The sequence below is a fragment of the Corvus brachyrhynchos genome, unplaced genomic scaffold (assembly GCF_000691975.1).
Source record: "Corvus brachyrhynchos isolate BGI_N302 unplaced genomic scaffold, ASM69197v1 scaffold116, whole genome shotgun sequence".
NCBI lineage: Eukaryota > Metazoa > Chordata > Aves > Passeriformes > Corvidae > Corvus > Corvus brachyrhynchos.
The window spans coordinates 15,604,455-15,627,046 of record NW_008240221.1 but is presented as its reverse complement, the minus strand read 5'-3'; the positions used below and the strand labels follow the sequence as shown (position 1 = coordinate 15,627,046).

General features: G+C 41.0%; 1 protein-coding gene across 3 annotated transcripts in view; it reads right to left on the bottom strand.

Moving 5' to 3' along the window:
- The window catches only part of TFAP2D (transcription factor AP-2 delta), a 52,400-nt gene that overhangs the window by 6,315 nt on the left and 23,493 nt on the right, over positions 1-22,592 (bottom strand). For all 3 annotated transcript variants that reach the window (XM_008641843.2, XM_017745080.1, XM_017745082.1), the window contains 2 exons: positions 18,830-18,971; positions 12,368-12,481 (listed from right to left, as the gene is read on the bottom strand). In XM_008641843.2, coding sequence (XP_008640065.1) covers positions 12,368-12,481; positions 18,830-18,971 — 256 coding nt within the window. The remainder of the gene's footprint in view (positions 1-12,367; positions 12,482-18,829; positions 18,972-22,592) is intronic.

Below are 22,592 nucleotides of genomic sequence, written 5' to 3'. Positions count from 1 at the left end.
AGGAATCTTAAGGATCTTCTCATTCCATCCCCCTGCCATGGGCAGGGACACCTTCCACTATCCCAGGTTGCTCCCAGCCCTGTTCAGCCTGGCTTTGGACACTTCCAGGTATCCAGTGCATCCATAGCTTCTCTGGGTACCCTATGCCAGGGCCTCCCCACTCTCACAGGGAAGAATTTCTTCCCAATATCTCATCTGACTCTGCCCTCCGTCAGTGGGAAGCCATTCCTCCTTGTCCTGTCACTCCATGCCCTTGTCCCAAGTCCATCTCCAGCTGTTGTGGAGCCCCTTTAGGCACTGGAAGGGACTCTGAGGTCTTCCCATGGCTTTTTCTTCTCCAGGCTGAGCAATCCCAACCCTCTCAGCCTTTCCTTGGAGCAGAACTGCTCCAGCCCTCTAAAAATCTTCATGGCCTCCTCTGGACTTGCTCCAACAGCTCCATGTCTTTCCTGTCCTGGGGACCCCAGAGATGGACACAGGACTACAGGATGTCCCAACCACCACAGGATATGGGACATGGCACTGGAGACCAGCTTTTAGGCAACTGACTTCAGTGCCATTTGCCTTAATATTATGTGTACAGTATAAGATGATCATGTAAGGGCTAAAGAAACTAAGGTTATTATGGGCAACAAAGCTGTTTTCCTTGTTACAATGATTCATTTTGATAAGTGGCAAGTGAAAAAAAAAAACCCAACCACCACAGGATATGGGACATGGCACTGGAGACCAGCTTTTAGGCAACTGACTTCAGTGCCATTTGCCTTAATATTATGTGTACAGTATAAGATGATCATGTAAGGGCTAAAGAAACTAAGGTTATTATGGGCAACAAAGCTGTTTTCCTTGTTACAATGATTCATTTTGATAAGTGGCATGTGAAAACAAAAACCCCTGCCCAAATCCTCCAGATTTTTAGTTTTCCTTTAGAAATGTAAATTAAAAATTATTTCAAAGGTTGAAATGTCATTGAAGTTTTCAAAAGTGATTTCAGATATTCTAATCCTGCTCAGGGAAGAAAGAAGACAAGAGGAACAGAAGCTAATTTTTATGTTTGTTGGCCTTTTTTTAGAAATCAATACTTTGTATAAGTTAGGGTGAGGGGGAAAGAAAACCACATTACAGTGATTCTGACAAGGAAAAATAACTGTTTCCCAGCCCTGCTAGTTCAGAATTTGCCCCTACAGTTACTCTCTGGGTGTTTCGGGCACCACATCAGTAAATCCTGATCTGATGCAGAGACCCATGTGAGGGTCAGAAATAGGAACATTTCCCTTCAGTGACCTGTCTCCTCTGCACTTTGGCTTCTCAGTCTTTCCAGGTCTTTTAGAAAAAAGTGAAAATGTAGGGACTGAGGGGAAAGAGGTTTTATAGGACATGGACAATTGATAGGATGTTTTAAGTATCAAAAAAACCCACACGGGAAAGGCTTCAGGATATTTTTTTGGGTCACCTTTCTGTCTGCTAGACATGGGAAACCTATTCAATAGAAAAGCTGGTATCTTAGGGGAAGACACCAAAACTAAGTGAATTCTAATCAAAATGAGTGCTCAGTATGGAAGTATGTCTCCATTTCAGATTGGGACTGGCATAGCCTTTTATAAAAGGTCTCCAAAAGGCTATTAACAAATAACTTGCATTTAGAATGTTTATCCATCAGTCTCCAGGCACTTTTCAAAGCAGGAATTTATGTTTATCCCCAGTTAGTAATGTGAGGAAAATGATAATTAAATATTTACAAGCAATATTTTGCAGACATCAATTAATAATACCACATGAAGTTTGGAATCTTGAAGTTTGGACTGGTAGAAATATCTGGATCTTTATAATTTAGCATTAAAAAGAGGTAAACATACCTCAGTTTAATTTTATTTTCTTTTTAGGAATACCTGGCATACCAGAAATATAAAAATCATCATCATCATTGTAATTCATGTTTTTAATAGTTGTAAAAACTAAACCAGAAGTAGCATATGTATAAGTATTTTAAACCCTTTCATGTCACTTTAGGAGTCAGGCGATTTAATGATTTTGTGTTGCATTTTATCATAATTTCTGGTCTTCAGAAGTTCAGAGAAATGAAAATGTGATGGAGTTTACAATAAAAATAAGCAAGATAAAGGAAATTAAGGGTATCATTACTAGTTATATTATTGCATGATTTTTACACTGCTTGTGTGATCTTCTGGGTCCTGATTTGGGGAACTGACTATACTGAGACACATAAAAATACTAATGGTCTTGTAAAGAAACTAGTTTGTGTATTTTAGAAGCTGGCAATATCTGCATTGATGCATTCATTTCCAGTAGCTTCAAACCATATAATCATAGAATCATTTAGATTGGAAAATACCACCAAAATCCTCAAGTCCAACCACTAACTGTGCACTGCCAAGCACACCACTAAACCATGTCCCCAAAAGCCACATCCACATATTTTTTTAACACTTTCAGGGATGGTGAACCCACCACTTTCCTGGACAGCCTGTTCTGATACCTGACCACCCTTTCAGTTAAGTTTTTCCTAATATCCAGTCTTCTGGTTTAAAAACTAGTGCTCATAGGAAATAATTTTTTGGAGTGAGTAAGGGATCTACCTCTTTTACAGTTTAGCCTCTTAGTCACCAGTAATCATTAAATATGGCAGCTCTCACCAACACAGCCTTGTGTTTCTTATTAAAAACCAGCCCTTTTTAGTGAAATGATGCTGCAGAGTCTCATGGTAACTCTACTTTCTGTTCCTGATGAATAAATTCTTCTCCACAGACAGGGATATGCAGAGCCTATTAATTTTCCCATGAAGCTTATTAAGAGAAACCATTTTATAGAAAATTTCTAACCAGCCCTCCTTGCCAAGCTCCTGTGAGGGTGCATTTTATTAGGCTCACTTTAGGTAATGAGCATAAAAAGGCCGAGAGATATTATCTTCTACTTTATCTTACATTTCTATCAGTAATTCCCCTTGCTCTAATTTTGGTGGTCTTTACTTCTCTGCAAGTTAAAGTCTCTGAAAAATCCAAGAAAGCTGGATAATTTCCCTCTGCTGATGAAAGTAAGTTTCAAGTTTGGGAGAAAATCTGATTTTACATTTAAATCAGACATGACAGACGGAAGATTAATGGCAAAGCATTAAAATGCATTTCCTGCAAGTCAAATTTAGCTGCCTGATTTTCCAGGCTAATTGTTCTCACACTGAAATTGGTTCATTTTTGGTATGCTCCACACCTATGAAAGGAGTTGCTTTCATTATCATACTTTCATTTGGGTTTATAAGCCTAAAATTAAACATGGTGGTCTCATAATGGAGTCTTCTGGATATTCTCAGCTTTGTAGTGCATCCCACCACAGCTCCTATAAACCAACTTTATTAGGCTGAAATCTCTGATTCTGGTGTTGGAGAGCTGCAGAAAGAAGGCAATGAACATCAGGCCAACATATTACAAACCCTGGTGCTTAAGGACATCCAGACCTGCCTGTAATTCTGCCCAGCGCTATGATGCAATTATGTCTGCTCATGTTTTAATGATAGCCTTACTTAAAAGTGAAAAGATCCAAGTGTGCCTGAAGGCTTGGAGTCTCGTTTGGCAACCACCTCAAGGACTCCTTCATACCCCAGGCTGGTGAGGCTCTGACATGAAGCAAAAGAAACAGCTTCCCTCTCAGTGGGGGGGGAAGAGGCCATCTGCACTCAATGTTTACACCCTCATTTAAAATAAATAAGCCGTTTAAAAAAATAATAATGAAGACAAAGCAAGCTTGAACTTATTGGTCAGATTTTCTCAGAACTTTGAATCTGAAAACTCCCTGGTTATCCAAATTCAACAGCACATAGCTGATGACAGATGGTAAGATCTGATATGACGTTTAACGGCTGTAAAGGAAATGGTAAAATATTTGTATCTCTTCACTGACACAAGTAACATCTGAATATAAAGATGACAATATTGACTTTGAGGTGCTTCTTTTGATTTCAAGGTCTGTCCTGTGAAGGTTGCCTAGAAAATTAAATGGTGGTAACTTTACTTCAGGAGCTCAGAAGATCTAACCATGACACAAGTTAGACTGATAGTCGAGATAAACATCGGAATGTGGGCAGTGGATATTACAGGGATAAGTAGTCTATAGGATCAGAGTAGCAAACAGCACAGAAGTTGCCTTCAAAGTAGGCCCTCTTGTTTTCCTTCTGTTCATAGTGTATTAAGGACATGTCCTCCTAAGCAGATGGACCTCCTTTTACCATGTGTAGAAGCCATGGAGCAAGTAGGAGGAGAGTGTTAGAGCTGATGCCCCAAATTTCCAAGATAATCTATTTCGGATCTGTATATTTTAGACTTTGGTACTCATTTTCCACACTAAGAAGAATTGCCCAGGCAACAGACCTGAAACATCCAAAAACTGTGGAGTGTTTCTGAGCTATAGACCAAAGATTAAATCATTTTGTGATTCATCTTTACTTTACAGGAAGGCAAAGAAATGGATGAGGTTCATTCAATTTACTACCATCCATAAACTTTTTCCAGTGAGGAAATGTAGCTGAGAAGCCCTATTGCCCTCCTCAAATGAGAAAGACCAAGAATTAATATTTATAAACATGCTCATGACAAGGTGCAATAAATTTTGTAGCCTTTTAATTTGTAAATGAGGGGAGGACATTCCTTCTCCCTTTGGGAAACACGAGAGTGCCTTAAATGCTTTAAGAAATCTTAAGTGCTGTGTTAAAAATCTAAGCACCCTGCAAGATTTTTTTCCTTTTTTGATGAAAGTATTTTTTTTTTCCATGATTATGGAACTTAGTCGTTAATGAAGCAGATAAAAGAAAACAGAGGAAAATCTGTTTTCTTGACTCCATAAATTGTGACTTTAAGGGAATATGGTATCATACAACCCATGATAAAAACCTTTAAAAATATTCGAAATTAGAAAGGATTTTGTTCATCAGCAGAGCAGGACAAGGTGATTGAGACCTTACGATGGAAAAATCAAAGAAGGAATGCCTTGGAAAGGAAGTGAGGGAAAGATCCCAGAGGAAGGCACTCTAACACTTATGGTAAATAAAGAGACAAAGAAAAAAATAAACATAAAATTCAAAGAAAAAAATAAAAATAAAATTTAAAAAAAATAAAAAAAAAAAAAGAAAAATGAATGAAACAATTTGTTGCTCCCTAGTGTCTCAGCACTAGGCATCAGTGTTGTCCCTCTCAGTTCTCTAAATCCAAAGACCGAGAGAGCTCCTAGAAATCAGGGAACTCTAGAGGGCACCAGAGGTATTTCACCATAAACCTTATTGTGCACCAGGCTTCTTCCAGTCCCTGCATCCAAACAGGAGGCTGCTGCTGTGAACTGAGATGACTGGAATTATGCCAGAAGCTGCTCTACATCCTGATAAGCAAAGAAGTGTAAAAAAAGAGAGAACAATATATAAAAGGGGGTGAGCACATCTTTGAAGGCAACCCACAAGTAAGTCTTTGGGCTTGGCTTCTTGTTACAATTTAAAGAACACGCCGAGCTTCAAAACCCATTTCATTGCTCTCTTTTCCCTTTGGAAAGAAGGATGTTACTTTCTCACTGCTCCCAAAGTCTGAGGCTCTGGTTTCTTGTCTGTCACTTTTCGTGTCACCTCGTCAGCATGATGCCAGGCACTGGCAGGAGCTTGACAGCTCCAGGCTCAGCAAGGAGCTAAGCGACAAAACTCTTGTCTCAAGCAGTTTCACAGGAAGGGTGTTTCATATCAGCTGGATGGCTCGACAGAACACAGAATAATCCATGAGGATGCTGATTGCTTTCATTACCTAACTTTACTATTCTGAACCTATTATATTTTGTGTGTCTGTTTTTATGAGGTTTCTGCAGTGAAAGAAGTGTCACTTACAAGAAAGTACTTTTCCCTTTGCCGTTTTGCTGTCTTTATCTTTTATATATAAAACAGAAGATCTGGGTGTGATTTTGCATCTTGATGAAACGTAGCCTTGAAGTTAAAGGATCAAATAGAACTGCAGGAATCTGTGGATATCCTCCTTTCCCTATATGATGGGTGGCATTAGTAGGATATCTGAAATTTCCAAACACCACAGATTCTTAGAGACACAAGTGTCCCAAAAGCAAATGTAGAAGATGTGTCTATACCCAATTTTGCAAGTGAAGAAACTGAAGCTAGGAGGGTGGTTGATGAGGTCACGGAATCTGTATGTATAAGCCAAGACACAGAGGCAGATCTTGTGAGTATAATCACAGAAAGCCTTCACTTTGGAAGGTTTTTGTGTTATGTTTTTAGTTTTCCAGAACAGAATGTGGGTCATTTTTGGGGGTGTTCTGGTAACTCTAGTTTACATGAGGTTTTGGGGAACCAGAAAAATAATTCTTCTAAAAATTTAAAAAATCAACAAAGCTGTTTTGATGCAAGGGCAGGTTAAGAAGACAAAGACATGAAGACACATCAATGTGACTTTCAGGTTCCTGGCTGAATCTCAGATACGACAGTGGAATGCAAGAGAGAAGGCAGCATATGCTCTCTTCTCTCAACAGAAGAGAAATATTATCTAAAATAGTTGGTTTTTTAAGTACTGTCTTATTAATTTGGATATTTGATCCAGTTGGAGGGATACCCTAAATGCTGATCTGAGTGGCAGACGCGTGTGAAACATGATGTCCCTTTACACCTAAAATGACCCTAGATCTCCACATTCACCAGACAGATGAATCACTGTAAGGTTCTTAAACTGAAGCTGGGGATAGCTTTGGTCACCTTTAGCTGCATTAGCAAAGTAAGAATACACAGATTCCTCGGGTTATGAGTGAAATGGCACAGCCTGGCCCCATCTCCATCAGTCAATCAGTCCATCAGTCTCCATCAGCATTTTTACTTGAAAGTAATACCTAAGTTTCTGACTGAGATAAGGCTGACCAGTGCCTGGGAATTGTTTGGGGCAGAAAGAGGTGGACAAATTCATTCAAGGAACCACAGAAGCAGCCAAACATTACAGACAACTATGGTCCAGTGGCCAGGTCCAAAGTCACACAATTTATGAGATTAATTTTTGCCTATCTTTTGGGGTGTCTTAATTTCTGCCTCTCTTCATTCCATCTCTGAAACATGACAGAAACACATCCCTTCTTCACAGCAGGGATCTCTACAACTGAGAATAATTGGTTCATCTGGTCTGGTTCTCTGCTCTGGAGAGGGCTGGATGCCATAAATGTGCGTGTAGTGCAAAGATACTGCAGAGATGAGTGATATGGAATTATGGATATTTCCCATATAGACATGCCTCAGATCTACCTGCACAGCCCTAACAGGAAAAGGGTGGGGTTTGATGGTTGTGCTGGTTAACATTGTTCCAGAACCAGCAGAAGAATCTGTTGGCTGCGATGTCACCATTAAGCTCTGCTGCTTTAGAGGCAGAATCATGTTTTTGGGGGTCATCCAAGGCTTCACCATCTCCCATCACAACTACCTGTGCCATGAAATCTCTGATGTGTGTCTCAGAGTTCTTGTGTCTCCAGGCAGACTTGTCTTCACCTACTACAGGTCATGATTGCCCTGGGTTACTATTTCTGGGCTTTTCTAAAGTGGATTATTCTCATTGTCTTTCATATGTTTTGCTTACATCCAGCTTTTTTCTGTCTCTAAATATTACAATGCCCCTTTTCCTTCCCATCATCTTGGATATTTGAGAACTGTCTCTCAGCTGCAAGGCTATTTTACCTGCTCTGAATCCAAACCCAACCAACTTACAATGCTAAAGAGAGATTTATATAACCCGAAAGGCCCTGAAAAAAATAGAGATGAAGCCTCAGCTTTACTGACATCTGTAGGATTTAAACCTGGTTTAAGTTTCATGAGAAATGAACTCCCCAGATTTTCCCTCATCCATACTCAGGTACATGCCCATGTCTACAGAAGCCGCACATGACTCTGTGGGATTCTGGGGGAAAAAACCTCTGAATTATCAGTAGTAGAAGGCATTTTAAAAGAAACTTCATTTTATGTAAGTATTTTCCTTTTCTCTTTCCTTTTCCTTTCTCTTTCTTTTGCTCTTGCTCTCACTCTTTACTCTCCTGATGATCCTTATGCTCTCTCCACTTTGGAAGTAAAGGGTGGGAAAAATAGTTTCCTCCCATTAAAACTGTAGAAAATTTCAGGTTCTTTTCTGGTACTGATATGCTGACTTTGATCTCTTTTGTAGTAAACTCAAAAATGCTTTGCACAGATCAGCCTTTAGAGGACAATAAAGAGACATTCCTGTGTCTGGACAAAAAGTCTCAGCACTTAGTAATGGAAATTGATTTTTCCAGGGTTTTCTTGTTTGCTCTATGACTTAATGATGAATTTGTCCTCAGAAACTAGGGATGGGATAGCTCGAGTGGTGACTTTCAGACCAAAAACAACACATAGGATTATTTGTGTTCAAAGTGTTCAGAGTCAGGTTGGATGGGGCTTTGAGCAGTCTGGTCTGGTAGAAGGTGTCACTGCACATGGCAGAGGGGTTGGAATGAGATGATCTTTAAGGTATCTTCCAACCTTTTCAGCTCAAAGAAGAGCTGAAGGACAGGCTGGGCAGCCTTACAATGTAGCACCTCTTCTTGAAGTCAGACTTATGCTTAGAAATCTGAGCTACTCCAACACTGAGCCCATGGGGTTTGGGATCCAGCCCTGGCAAGGCAGGCCTTCCCTAAATCTAAATTTATATCACACACAAGGCACCAGACTGGGCTGTAACGAGGGCTGGTGCTTCCAAGAATTCTAAACTTTCACATACATTGATGATATATAGGTACCACTGTGCCCAGGAATAGTTTGGGTTAGTGCTAGTTAGACAAGGTAGAAAAAGCCCCAGAAATTCTGCAGATGAAGGGAAACACAGATAGCCAATGCCTGTTCTCTGGCACTACTTTTATCTGCTAATATCAATATATTTGAAGTTATTTTAAGTTATCAATATAACTTCAACAGCCGACTCATAAGTGAAGTTATCAATGTAACTTCTCTGCAGTAAGATCCTCTAAAATGTATTGAAAAGGGAGAAATGTTGAATGAAACAAACATAAAGTGACCCTGGCTCAGGTAATGCACAATATTTGCTGCTATAAATTTAAGGGTCTGAATCATCTGTTCATGATCAAATAGTATTGGAAAATCATTTGTCATGGAGGATTGAGTTTTCTGAATTCAGATCAGATGAACATCTCAGACAGCAGCTGCACAACCAGGGATGTACCAGAGGTGTAGAAGAGCCTCTGGGTTTTTTTCACAAAGTTGTGCAAAATTCAGCAAGTTTTGGGCTTGCTGGAATCTCCTTTGAAGATTTCCCATTTTGTGCTTTTTGTGAACTTTGAGTTTGGATTTTGAGCAAACCCAGCACTTCTGATCCCTTCCTGGGGACTATCCTGTACTTCAGGTTGGACACATGTTTACAGATTTGATGAATTAGGACTCAGTGGAAAAACTTCAGAGAGAAGTGTGAGCTTGAAGATTTAAAACAGAGGAAATGGGAAAAACTGCTTCTATCTGTCCTGTGCCAGGCTGTGAATGTCAGTCTTAATTATCAACATAGAAAAAATAACATCACAAGCAAGTGGAGCACCCAACTCTACACTGAGGAGCTGTAGGGGAATTTATTCCTAAAGTAAACTCCCTTTCACCCCAAGTTAGTAGAGGCTGGACCCAATTCTCCTGTAGATACCAGTTGTTATAGTTCTTCTAAAAGTCTTTCACTATCTTAGAACTTATTTTAATGGTAGACATTTGTGCGATTCCTCTGATTTTTTATGGTCATAAAAAATCTTTTCGGATTTCTGACATCATATCATAGAATCGTGGAATGCTTTGGATTGGAAGGGACAATAAGGACTCTCTAGTTCCCCCATGGCACAGGGTTGGAACAAGATGAGGTTTAAGGTCCCTCCCAGCCCAAACCATACTATGATCTATGATATTTAATCTCAGGAAGTCAAGTAGTGGTAGCAGGGGTTGAGATGATCTGGCTGTGAAGACTGCTGGGTTTAGAAGATGAGAATAATGGCTTTTTTTTTTGGTCTACACTAGGTTTAACTGTTCACAGTGTAAGTGGCTGGTGTCTACTGGTTGGCTGAGCTCCCATTCTGGTGGAGATCTAGACTGGAATGTTCAGCAAATGGAGTTTAGGGAGAAATTCCATTTACACTGATGTAGATGTCTGTGTTAGGCCTGCTTAATGCAGATTTCTCCTGGAGATCACAGCAGGAGATACACAGCTGGCTGCAGTGGAGGCTCCTAGAGGCATCTGAGCAGAGTCAGAAGTCCAGGTTAGAAGCTGATCTGGCCCCAGCATCTCTGCACTAGCTGGAAAAGGAGTATGGTCTCAGTTCCACCTCTGGGTCTGGCAGCATTCATCAATCCCTAAGCACAATCAGAGGGGACTCTGATTTAAGGCTGGGGAGGCCTCTGTGTAGGATCAAGGCCTATGCTCCTCCAGGTGCCCATCTTCAGCCCAACACTTAGTGTCTACAGCAGACATGAAAGAAAGCACTGACTGCTCCAGGAGCTGCCTGCAGAAGCTTTGCCCTCCAACCTACTGAAGTGCAGCAGAGAAAGAAGGATGGAAGCTGTACCAGTTGGCAGTTTTTGTAGCTGAAGTCTTCAGCACTTTATCCTGACTGCTATTTCTACTTTAAACACAGGAATCCTTGGGGATTACCAACCTCATATCACATTTCCTCTGTGTGCATGTAATAGGGAATTATCTCTTTTTCCACAAGCTTAGGTAGCTCGTTAAATCCCTCTATGAGCATTCTGCATAAATAAAGATGTTTCTCTTGATGTGCAAGTGTAGTTGGGTGTTTTGGAGTGTGTGTATAAGTGAAAATATACACACACCTGGGTGCTCTGTGGGTGCATATGCACAGCACTGCATGAGAATAGGAGTGAGGTTGTCCAGGTGTGTTCATACACACATAGGATGCACACAGATGTGTGTAAGAACAAACAGGAATGTCAGGAATGTGTGCATTTGCAGACAGGGAATTACCCTTACCTTTCCCTTCATCCCAACAGATGGATGGAAGAAGTGGGATGGTGGGCATTTTTGGGATTCCCTTCAAAGTCTGAGGGACTAAACATTAGTTATCACAGAACCTGTCTGCAGGGTGCCTCATGCTCTATCAGAACCTTAATAACTAACAGATTTTGGGACATTGGGACACAGAAGTTTTCTGTCCAACTGATGAAAGAAGAGTGACTCGGCTGGTTGTGTGAAAGAATATACAGCACAATTCTAAGCCTTTATAGGACTATGAAACTTGCTTAATATTATGGTCTCTAAACAGCTCTCGGACAGTTCTTCACATGTTAATTTTTTCATATATCAGCTAATGGATGGAAAAAATTAACAATCTGTAGACTCAGCAGGTTATGTATTCCCCTCTGTGGCCTGAGCAAAGACAGGAGCACCTTCAGGATGTTTCATCAAACTTGTCTTTGATAGATATCTTAGATGACCCCACTATTTCAAAGTGGCCCTCTGGAAGATCCCACCTCACTCTTGAATGTATCTGACACATCGCCTAAAGCAAAAACATGAAATTGCACAGCAACTCCTGAGCTAATAAATCTTTCTGACCCCAAAATATCTATACATTTTTATCCATAACTGGGATAAAATTCTAATGAAGTTTGGACTTGGTGTGCATGTACCATGGGTCTTTGTCTTCAAAACAGCTTCTTAAGCCTGTTTAAACCAGTACATTAAACATTGCTCAGGAACTGAGTCTAAATATATCATCAGTCTCTGGCTTTTTAGTGTGAGTTAGCTTTCCTTCTCCTGGATTTTTCCAGTGTGTTGTTTGGAAATTAGTGAAGTAAAATTGTTTTAGTAGGTAATGTACTTTGGGACCAGTCTGCTTTGGAAGACAAAGAGTTAATAAAATGGTCATGGTAAGCCATTGTCAAATGATCTCAGTAGCTTAGAGGAGCTTCTGGAACTATTTAGTTATTAGGAAGGATGCAGCTTCTTCCTCCTATTATTTCTACTTTGATTAACTTATACTGGTTCAGAACTTGAGTTTCTATGCTTCTGGACCATCCACTTGTGAGCTGTGATTTGGCTCACATCTAAAGCAAGACAATTTTCTGAACAGATGGGGAGATTTGACCAGTAGATGCAGAAAATTACTTATTCAAACTCAGACTGTGGTCCTAGATGCAGGTAGAATGCAGCAAACTTGAACTACATTACTGGGCAAACCTGCACTTTTAATAGGCACAGCTAGCAGGGATTATGGATGTTAATTATTTATTTGCATGTCTTTTAGGTAAGGGAGCAAAAACCATTAAAACATCATATGCAGTCTAAATCAAAATTATGGATTTTAGTTTCCTCTTTCAAAATCATACCTGAAATGTGTTAAATGTCTCTGGATGTCGAGGTCTAATATTGGAGTCGGTCTGGAGGATCCGAGGGGTGATCTGTCTTGACTTAGAAGGTCTTGGAATTCTTTACATATTTGTCTAAAAGTAAAATGGAAATCCTTAAATAAGACAGGTGTAATCCTTCCCATAAAGCTAATTCCCAAAACACTGTCACCTTATCCTGAGTGATCTCATTCATAACAGAATTGCTTGGCAGAAGAATTGTGACAGAAATTAAAGGCAAACAAATCCATCTCTGGCTTCCCTGCTCAAATTCTCAGAGCAAACAGCATACAGAATCTCTTGAACATGAATAGTTTCCATCTGAAACCCTGCTAATACTGACATTATAAAATACAATTTTCCTCCTGAATAGGACCCAGTTTGGCAGTGTTAAGTCTAGCGTAGCTCACTTACATTGGCAGCAAGGCTTATGGTTAAAGGAAGTGGTGAACTAGCATTAGAATATGCCTGAAATGTGTAAATTACTTTATTATTTACTTTGTGTAAATACACCAATACTTGTACATGGGCTTGTGTACCTTGTGGGCACTGCTTTATCTGCAAGTTGAAGTCATGAATATTTTGGACTTGCCTTCTTGACCCCCAACCCTTAAGACAAATAGAGCACTAGGGGTTGTGAAGGAAGGACCCCTTGTAGTGACAATTCAGGGTCTGTCTTCTCTGGTTTCCCACCAGCACAGCAGCCCAGCTTCTTTGTAAAGGATGGATGGTCTTACAGTTTTCCCTCTCCCAGTCAGCCTTCCCTGAGGCTTCTAAGGATGCCTCAGCATGCCTCAGCACCTGGGGGCTAAATTTGTTCCCTGGAATTCCTCTGTATAGGACCTACCACTAGGAAAGACCTGAAAATAAGGCCTTTTCATTCTTGTGTTGTTGTTGTATTGTTGTTTGTAAATTAGCCTAGGAATACTCTACCAATAATTCTTTTAAAAAAGAAACCAAATCAGTTCCATTTAGCTCATGTCCTCAGAAGAGTGCTATCTGGACCATGGGTGAATAGACATCACTTACTTTTTTATGATTCAGTTAATTAAAGAAAGGAAAGGGGACCTCTCCAAATTAGCATATAGTTCTCCATTGCCTGTATTAGAAATATAGGCACTAATGGGGATCAGGAGGGCATGATCACCTCCAGATGACCAGGACGCTCAGCTGGGGGCCTGATCTTGGTTGGATTAAGCTGATCGTGGTCGCAGTGCCACCCAATAGAGTGACAAGGGCCGCCCTCACACCCACAGACCACTTGTCGCCATCTGATAACATCCATATAGTGAAGCTCCTCTGGTCTCCTAAACGCTGTGGCTTCCTGAGAATAGATCCTGTTGTGGGTTGTCTCACAGACCTTGCCCAGAATATATTTGGGAAAATTCAATGAGCTATTCTCACGTCTTAATAACATGGACAATTGCAATCTGATGACTCGGAGTGTGTGTGGTTTACTTTGTTAGCATAGATGAAATCACTGTCCCTAGGGGCAGTTTCTAATACTAAAGGGCATCTCTGTGGTGCATGATTCCTTTTAGGAGACTCATTGCACATCTCATCCTAGGTAAAGTTTGGGTTTTTATTATCACCTTGTAACCCTTGTCTTTTGGGACAGGGGCATAATGGAAGAAGTGGGTAAACTCAGCTTGTTGGTCTTTAGAAGGTCCTTCACTGCTGAGTTACAGGCAAGAAAACTGTGCTAAACTGGTTTTACCCTTCACTTTATCACTGTGGTACAAGCTGGGAACAGAGATCTTGGATACTACAGCTCTCTCTTGACTAAGAGGAGAAGCAGAAACCTATTTCCTGCTGTGCTGCTGGACCCCATCCAAGCCTGATTTCTCTAAATGCTTGTCATCTGCATGGACCTAGACACTGACTGCTTGAAAAGACAGCATCACCCCAGCCTTTCAGGCAAAGAGAGGTATTCAGCAGAAATGTATGTAAATGCAGCATACAGTTTTAATGAATCAGGTCCTTAGAGGAAAAACAGTTCCTTTCAACAGCTGAAAACAGTCAGTCATTTTGGCTTCTAAACAATCCACTATCCCCAGTCGGCCCTGTCAGCACTGCTCTTCTCTCCTTCCTCCAACCTCTATTTTCTACCTGTTGAAAAAGTTCATCTTAAAAGTTCTTTTATTTTGACAAAGAAAAGTGTCGGAACCAAGTGTGCAATTAAGTTCCCTTCTATCTTCACGTGTCAAAAGTCTTTACTAAATGTTGGCAGATTGAAAGAAAAGAAAAAAACTTTTTCATTATACATGAAAAAACCTGCAAAAGCAGTAACCTACTTTTTTTTTCAGGGGGATTTCTAGGCAAAGTGGTGTCTCAGAACCTCCACTACCAGTAAAATATCACCTGGGGTAATGACAAGGAGAGGGGTTGGCAATTTTTTCCTAAGCTGGACTGTGACTTTGAAAAAGCAAAGGAAGGTGGTTGTGCTGTCCTAGGGGGCACAGATTAATAAAAATAGTCCTGGTCACTCCTGCATGGGAAACATCTAATGATACATGGTCAGATGATCCAGTATATGACCAGGAAAAGATAAAACATTCTGTACTGGGTCAGAACAAGAGCCCAGGTAGGACATGATCCCTATCAGTGGCTAAAGCAAATGCCTGGTGTTGAGTACAAGAGTAGGGCAAATGTGAGCCCATGAATCTGATTTATTCCAAGTGTGGTAGAGTTGCCAGGTATCCAAGGACCAGATATCAGAGAAGTGTCATGAGCCAGATGCTGATCAGTCTGTGCTGGCTGTAATCAACTCCACAATAAAATTATTCAGAGTATTCTGGTTTGGTCTGTGTAAATGTGGGTGTATCTGTCCCTCTGATCATGTGGAAGACTTTGTGCTGTGAAACTCTGGGATGTTTCCTGTAGGACACTGTGCCTCTCCATCAACTGGAGCAATTGACACAGCCTTCAGCAGTGTTGCATCTGTCCAAGCTGCAAACTGGTAAGGTTCTGTCCCCTGCTGGAAAGCCTTTCAGGCTCTCCCATGCCTCTGCAAGGGGAACTAACCCATGTTTAAAGACCCTATAAAACCCGGTACCACTTTTTTGTCCTATTTTTAGGTGAATTGAATACATATCCTGAAACCTTTTAAACATTTCTAGGGTTAACAGGCCTATATCAGTACCCTTTGGCCAGAATTGTGACAATTCAGTCTTTTTTTGGAGCATCTTGCTCTGTCCGGAAAACCATCTACTTGCCCAGACAACCATCTGCTCAGTCAAAGGAGGTGAGTTGAAAGAAAGAGAATTAGGGGACAGGCTTCTTCCATTGTTTATGCCTTTCTTACCCTTTCAGCTCTTTTTCAGCCTGCTTCACTCCCATGCTGCCATTGCTGACACTTGTGTACAGCAGTGTACACTGGCTACACAGCCCAATCATCTCTTCTTCCCATGGTAATTGCCAGGTAAAGCTCTGAATCTTCATTGTCTAGTCCATAAAATTGTTAGAATGGACCATGACACCATCCTGTTGCACCAATCTGTACTGTCCCAGGCGGGTCCCGAGTTTGTAAATGTGAGAGACCATTTCCACAAGATAGCTTTGGAAGATGAGCAGTTTAACACAATGAATGTGGTTTGTCACATGATAGAAAACAGTCCTGTTTTTGTTCTCTATATTTCCACCAGCATGGCCTCAGACCAGGTAGGGCTGAGAGGACAGTGAGGAGTCATTTAAGCTCGGTAGCCTCCATGTGTTTGCTCTTGGCATCTAAAGCAGCAGCTTGTAGCCTTCACTGGCCCATGGGCCACAGTTCTGTGCATGGCAGCTGAACTACTTCCACTCGGGGTGGGTGGATTGCTCAATTACAAGGTATGGATGCCCTTGATGTCAAGGAGGCCTGGGACCTCCTACTGGACAGCAGAGGCTTCCTCACTGTAGACTTTTAGAGCTCTGTTTCATTACCCCCATGTAGATTTTTAATACCCAAGACATCCGTAAGCACTGGCAGATACGACACAGTAACAAAAGGAGATCTGTGTGCCCCTGGAGCAGCAGCTTGTGGCCAAACTGGATAACCCAGTTCAACCCAAATGGCAGTGGATGCCCATGTTTGGACAGCTGAATTGAGCCACTGAATATGGATGTCTAAATTCATAATGGAATTACACCTAGATATGAAAAACTGTGGAAATTGTCTTACTCTTTCCACTTATTTTTCCTCATCACCTCTATTCTAAGGATTGTGGAAATAACTTTGTTCTTTCCCCTTATTTTCCTCAAGAGCCCACAGGTGAGCACTTCTATGGGCTTCTGGCTCTGTCCCACAGTGGACACACACACAGGCAGTGGTGCTCCAGATCTTTCCATAGATAAAATTTGCCAAGAGTGATCTTACCACCCTGGAATTTCTGTGTTGGTTTTGGTGGCAGCATAGCAATCCCCACTTTTTCTGGTGCCATTGGTCACAAGCCCCACGAGTCAGGGAAGTTGTGGAATTGCTGAAATTCCAAACTTAGAGCTTAGGTATGGCTGGTGAGTAGTTGAAACTCCTGATGATTGTCGAGAGTTCTTCGATCAGATACCTAGAAGCATGGCTCAGAAATGCCATGCTAATATTGTGACGTCATGTCTCCTGAAACACCTGGGCAGGACTGGGAATCCCTGTTCTCCTTGCAGGCAGGAGAGGGCAGTAGTAACACACACATTGACCCATCTGTCCCTGTTACCAGCACTGACTGCAGGAGGATGTGGCCTTTCTGTTATCGACAGGTCTCTCTGAGCAATTTCCTGGTGCCTTTAACTCATAGGAGGGGGGAAAAGTAATTTTATTCCTAACAAGGGCTGGATAACAGCCTACAAGCCCAAAGTTCATGGTGGTTAGAGGTAGTGCATGCCCATGAGACCCCATCTCAGTAGAGAAAGAGGGTGAGAAAGTAGGTATGGGGTGATGAGAAAGGGTAGTGAGACTCTTATGTGCCCCTGAGTGGCACAGCTTTTGGAGACAGGACATAACAGTGACCCACCAATTATTACTACCTGTGGCTTTGTGATTTCTCACTAGAGCCAGGGAAAAATGGAGAAGATTTGTACCATTATGGTTGAATTGTTTTCCTTAAATGGGACAAATCCTCAGCTAGGTGGCAGGAGGTTAATGAACTACACAGCAACGGGGAGACACAACTTGCAGAGAGGAATTTCTTCTGGCCAACTGGTTTATTCTCATGTCTCTGAAACCCCTTGAGCCCTTAAAAGAAATGTGGATAGAGTTAAGGACAAGATAATATTCCACTTACATTATTCCTTTTAATGTACAAGGGAAATAGGAATGTGATATATGAGGTCTCTCATCACCTTTACAACCAGAAAACTCCCCCTGATCCACACAGTGATCCTTCTATCACCCCAGGGAAGGATCACAGGCTGTATTCATGGGATCCACAGACCTGAGATGCTTCAGTGCATCTCATCTTTGGGTCAGTGTCAGGGCAAAGTGCTCTGGATACAAGAGGGACGCCAAGGCCAGGAATCCTGGCAAAGCAGAAGGACATTGGGATGCAAAGGACAATCCTGTTGCTGGTCAACCCTTTCTCCAAGTACTGAGTAGTTCGTCCCTGTTGGATATATCACAGCCTTGAAGGGTTTCCAAACACTTCCAGCATGGAGGGGATGATTTGAGAGCTCAGATTTGTGGTCTCAGCTTTCCTGCAGCCTCACGTGTGACACTGCAGTGAGCACAGAGTGTGAACATGTTCAAGGTTACCCCACACAGTCAGACCACACACCTAGGGCATGTCTACCCTGTTCCACACAGACTATTTATTCCTGTTTCCCATGGCTCATGAAGGCTAATTCCTCCCTCATCAAGTCTAATTAACCTAGAAGAAATGTTATCCTAACATGATGTTACTGCTCCAGGGAGAGGAGTGGCTTGTTTAGAGTGAAGTCTGGTGCCTCTTTGTGTCTTTAATGTCTTTAGCAAAGCTCCCCTGCTGTTGTACATTGTTCCAGTACCTTTGACTTCAGGGGAGCTCTTGCAGTTTGCATCCAGAGAGGATCTGTCCTTCTGCAAACCAGCTCTCCCTCAGCAGACTAATGATAATTCTCTGACAGTAACCAGTACTTCAGTAGAAGCTCAGATCTCCTGCTCACATGCAAACAGGAGACAAAGCCAGCTTCTGTCCCATAGATCTTACCATGTAACAATATCCTCTGTTCTCATCTAAACCAAAGCATCTGGGAAGATGTACGTGCCCCCTTAACCACAGGAAATGAGAGTACAGCCACTGAAACCTCACTGCAGTAAATAAGGTCCCTCTTTCAGCATCCTCAGTGAGGATCTCTCTCACCCGCAGTCAGTGAGCACTGTTGTGATAGCAGACACCACAATCCCAGCTCCATACTCCCACTCCTCCCTCCCCCAACCCCCAGATCCAACATGGAGAAGTGACAGACCGATTTCTTTTTTCGCTTCCCTTCCCTCCTTACTTTGTCGCTAGGATCATCTTTTTCCTCGCTGTCTGCTCTTTCTGTTCCATGTGCTGTCTGGCAATGTGCTCTCCTACTGCCTTGGCAGGGAACTCTGTTTCACAGGTGTAGCCGAAATCTCTGGCCAAATGTAGTGCTTCCCCTGCGGTCAAACAAAATGGGTCAGTCATTTTTTAGGGTTGTTATTATTATCATCATCATCATCATTATGTTGTTGTTGTTATTATTGTTACAGAATTTATTACACTCTTTAAAAAAACCCCAAACAGTAGCAAATCACTTCTGTAGACAGTCATTCTCAAGTCAGTTACCCATTTCAGCCCAACTGGGCTGTTGATATTTAGTCATCAGTTGGTGCCAGGCAGAAGATAAGAAGGACATTCCTCATCAGGTGGAAGGGTGCCCTCTCATGAGAAAATACTGGCCAAGATGCTTGGCCCTGCCTTGCCACCAGTGAGTACTGGGCAGCTGCCCAATTTTTCAAGCCCTGTTCATCATCGATATTCAAGGCATGGAAAGGAGCAAAAAGTAGGAATAAATGACTTTGAAGAATTGTGTCAGCCTTTGGTGCTTCACTTACCTGTGTCTAATGGAAGAAGAGCCCTCTAGCCCAGGAAAGAGCCATGGGGATAACACACATCCCAGTATATTTGCTTAGAGGTTAAGCCAGCGGTACAAATGCCCCACACCACAGAAGAGCAGACCCCAAGGGAGAGCTCAATAAATAATCCTACTTCTAAAAGGATTGCAAACAAAGTTGACCAGGCAAAACAAAAAGGGAAGATGATGAAGAAGACAGTTGCTCTTTCATAGGTGGTTAAATCAAGGTAAAAGAAGCACCTGGCTCAATTAGGCTTTTGAGAAGTCTGTGACGAGGAACACCTCTCTACCTCACTGCAGAAACTGAACACCAGAACCCAACTCTGTGCTGGCTTCCAAATGCCTCTGGAAGAACAGGACTGTCTTCACTAGCTTAGAGAATCCAGAATTTTATTTTAGGGTTTACTGAACACTCTGACCTGCACACTGCGACTCTGACAACCTCCGTGTGGGATTTATCTGATCAAAAGCAGCTGCCTGGATTGTGAACATCTGTGCCTAAGTTAGTCTTTCCCTGGTGGGAAATAGGTATTTCCAGATGACACTCGCTCTCATCTCATTGTAGAAAGAAGAAATAGGTCAGCTACCAGAAGCGTGTGTTGAAGCACATCTGCATGAGTGACTAACAGAGATGTGCTCCAGAATAGCTTTGGAGTTCAGGGGTTGTGGGTTTTTTTACTTTAGTTTTGTTTTCTTTTCAGAGTTGTGAGTTTGAGTGCCATCAGAAGTGGCATTGGACTCTGGCTCTTTGAAGTTCAAAAGGCTGATGCTGTCAGGAGGGATGCAGGACATGTAACTCCTCCCTTTGAGAACATCTGAAGTGGAATACATCAGATTAAATGTCAATATTGATGTCTGACTTAATACTTTCAAGTCAATGGTGACAAACTAGCGCTTGAAGCAGGTATCATCCTATACCAGAGTAGAAGGTAAAAGGTAGAGTAATTATGGAAAGTCTGGATTAGAACTCAGGAAATCACCTTCTGCTGAAAGCATTGCCTTAGATGAGGTTATTCAAGGCTTTTCCAAGCCTAGCCTTGAATATTTCCAACTATGGAGATTCCACAGCTGTTCTAAGCAACATAATAAAATGTTTAATTATTAATTTTACTTCATTTAATCATTAAATTAAATCATTAAACACACAGAAGTGCTGATTTCTCCCTATTTACTATGATCTGACATGAGAAGACAGATAAAACTGCAAGGAAGATGGGGAGATGAATCCCATCCTCAGCAGGACTTGGCTAAGCCGAGGAAGAGGAGAACTTCCATGGAAACAGTGGTCCTATGCCAGGGACGGTGAGGAATAAGAAACCTCTATTCCAACTCCATTCTCCCCCTTTTCAGATATTATTGTCTCCCCTTCTACCACTGGGGTTTTTACCAGGAAAACACCTCTTGATTCCACAAGCAAATACTTCACTCTGTGTTTATGTGCCCTAGTTTATTCAGGTACTGACAAAATCCATCCACCACTGCCAGGCAATCTGTTTGCTGATACCAGCCAGCAACAACCTCTGCAGCTGTAACAAACTTTACAGCAAAAATTGAAGATTATAGTCAAAATCATCTGCTTTCTTTGGTTTATTTTTAAAACATGATTTCCAGTATTCCTAAAAAGAATGAGGACCTTAATAAGCAATAAGTATCTCTAACTTGAAAGGAGAAATGGTTTCCACTTAGTTGGCAGCCTCTAGAAAAGTAAAATAATTTTCAGTTGAAACAAAATGGATTTCAGTGAAAACAAAATGAATTTCAGTGATAAGTTAACAGAGAATCAGAATGAACAGGCACATAGCTGACTAATTGCTTTGTGTTTCAAACATCTATCCCAGACTTCTTCACGGGTGAGAAAGGGTACAAATTTAAGGCACAGCTTTTAAATTTCTCTGGAGCTGTTTCACATTGTCTATTTCAGATATGCTTTTACTCTTCCTTAAATAAAAACTTACAGAGTAAATCAGTTTCAGAAGAGCACCAGGTTTTTCTTTTCAACTAAATTCCGTTAAAATATTTGATAGGTTTATCTTCATTCCAGCATGGAAAGAAAATAAAAGTTGAACCCTTTGAAGCTGTCATCAGGTGGAATTGCAATTCTCCAGACAGCTTCATCATGGTCCCAGTCAGTCCCAGTAACAACACTGGGAATGTAGACTGCAAAGAATTTAAACATTTAGCCGTTGGAAAATCTTGGTTTTGTCAAGAGAGCAGAGCTTTCTGTGATGAAATGTGGGCATCCATTTAACATGATCAACAACCAAGTGACTGAAATGTGAACGTTTTCACTTACTTTTAGGAAAAAGGGAATGAAAATGTGAATTGTCATTCAAACTTGTATTTAAAAAGATGGTTTATAATATTTGCTAGAGCTGAGAAAATTATACTAAACTGTTCTGATGATCTGAGAAAATTATTCAAGAGTATAAAACCTGTCTGGAGCTGGGATTGTGATTGTGATTGAATGTTAATGGTATATGAAGATATAAAACCATGAGCAAAAAGAAACAAAATTACTTGTCTTTTTAGACAAGATATAGATGGGTAAAAATGTAGATACAAATGTAATTACTGTTTTAAATGAAATAATAATTAAAATATTTTCAATTAAAATTGAAAATATTTTTTTTCTGGAAATGGAAAGCTCATCTATACTACAAATGAACATTGGAGCTATGCATATTTATTCATATAAGCATGCATATACCAAAAGGAGTAGGCATCCTGAATTATAACTACCAATGCTAAATAAAAATAAAAATTTGGACATGAGAACACCCTGCAGAACAAAATTTCTCCTATCTCATTGTTGAGCAAAGATGTTGTTTTAAACCAGGACCAAATGATGATTTAATATTTAGAAATGGACTGTGATATACTTATTTTTTTGTGAATAGACATCCCTGTGATTACTGTACAGGAGGATTAAGTCTTGCTAGGGGAAAGTAGTTTATTCCAAATGTCATGGAATATTTTCTTTCTTTTTCTACAGAAAAATTTGGACAAACATTTACTTTGGGAGAAATTGTGTAAATGTTGGAAATGTGGATGAATGGACCTTTTTTCTTTTACCTTAGATTTGCCATCTTCTGCCTAGTTGTTATTTACATTAGGGTAGGAATCATAATAAAGGTAAAAACCACTAAAATCCCTGACTTTTATA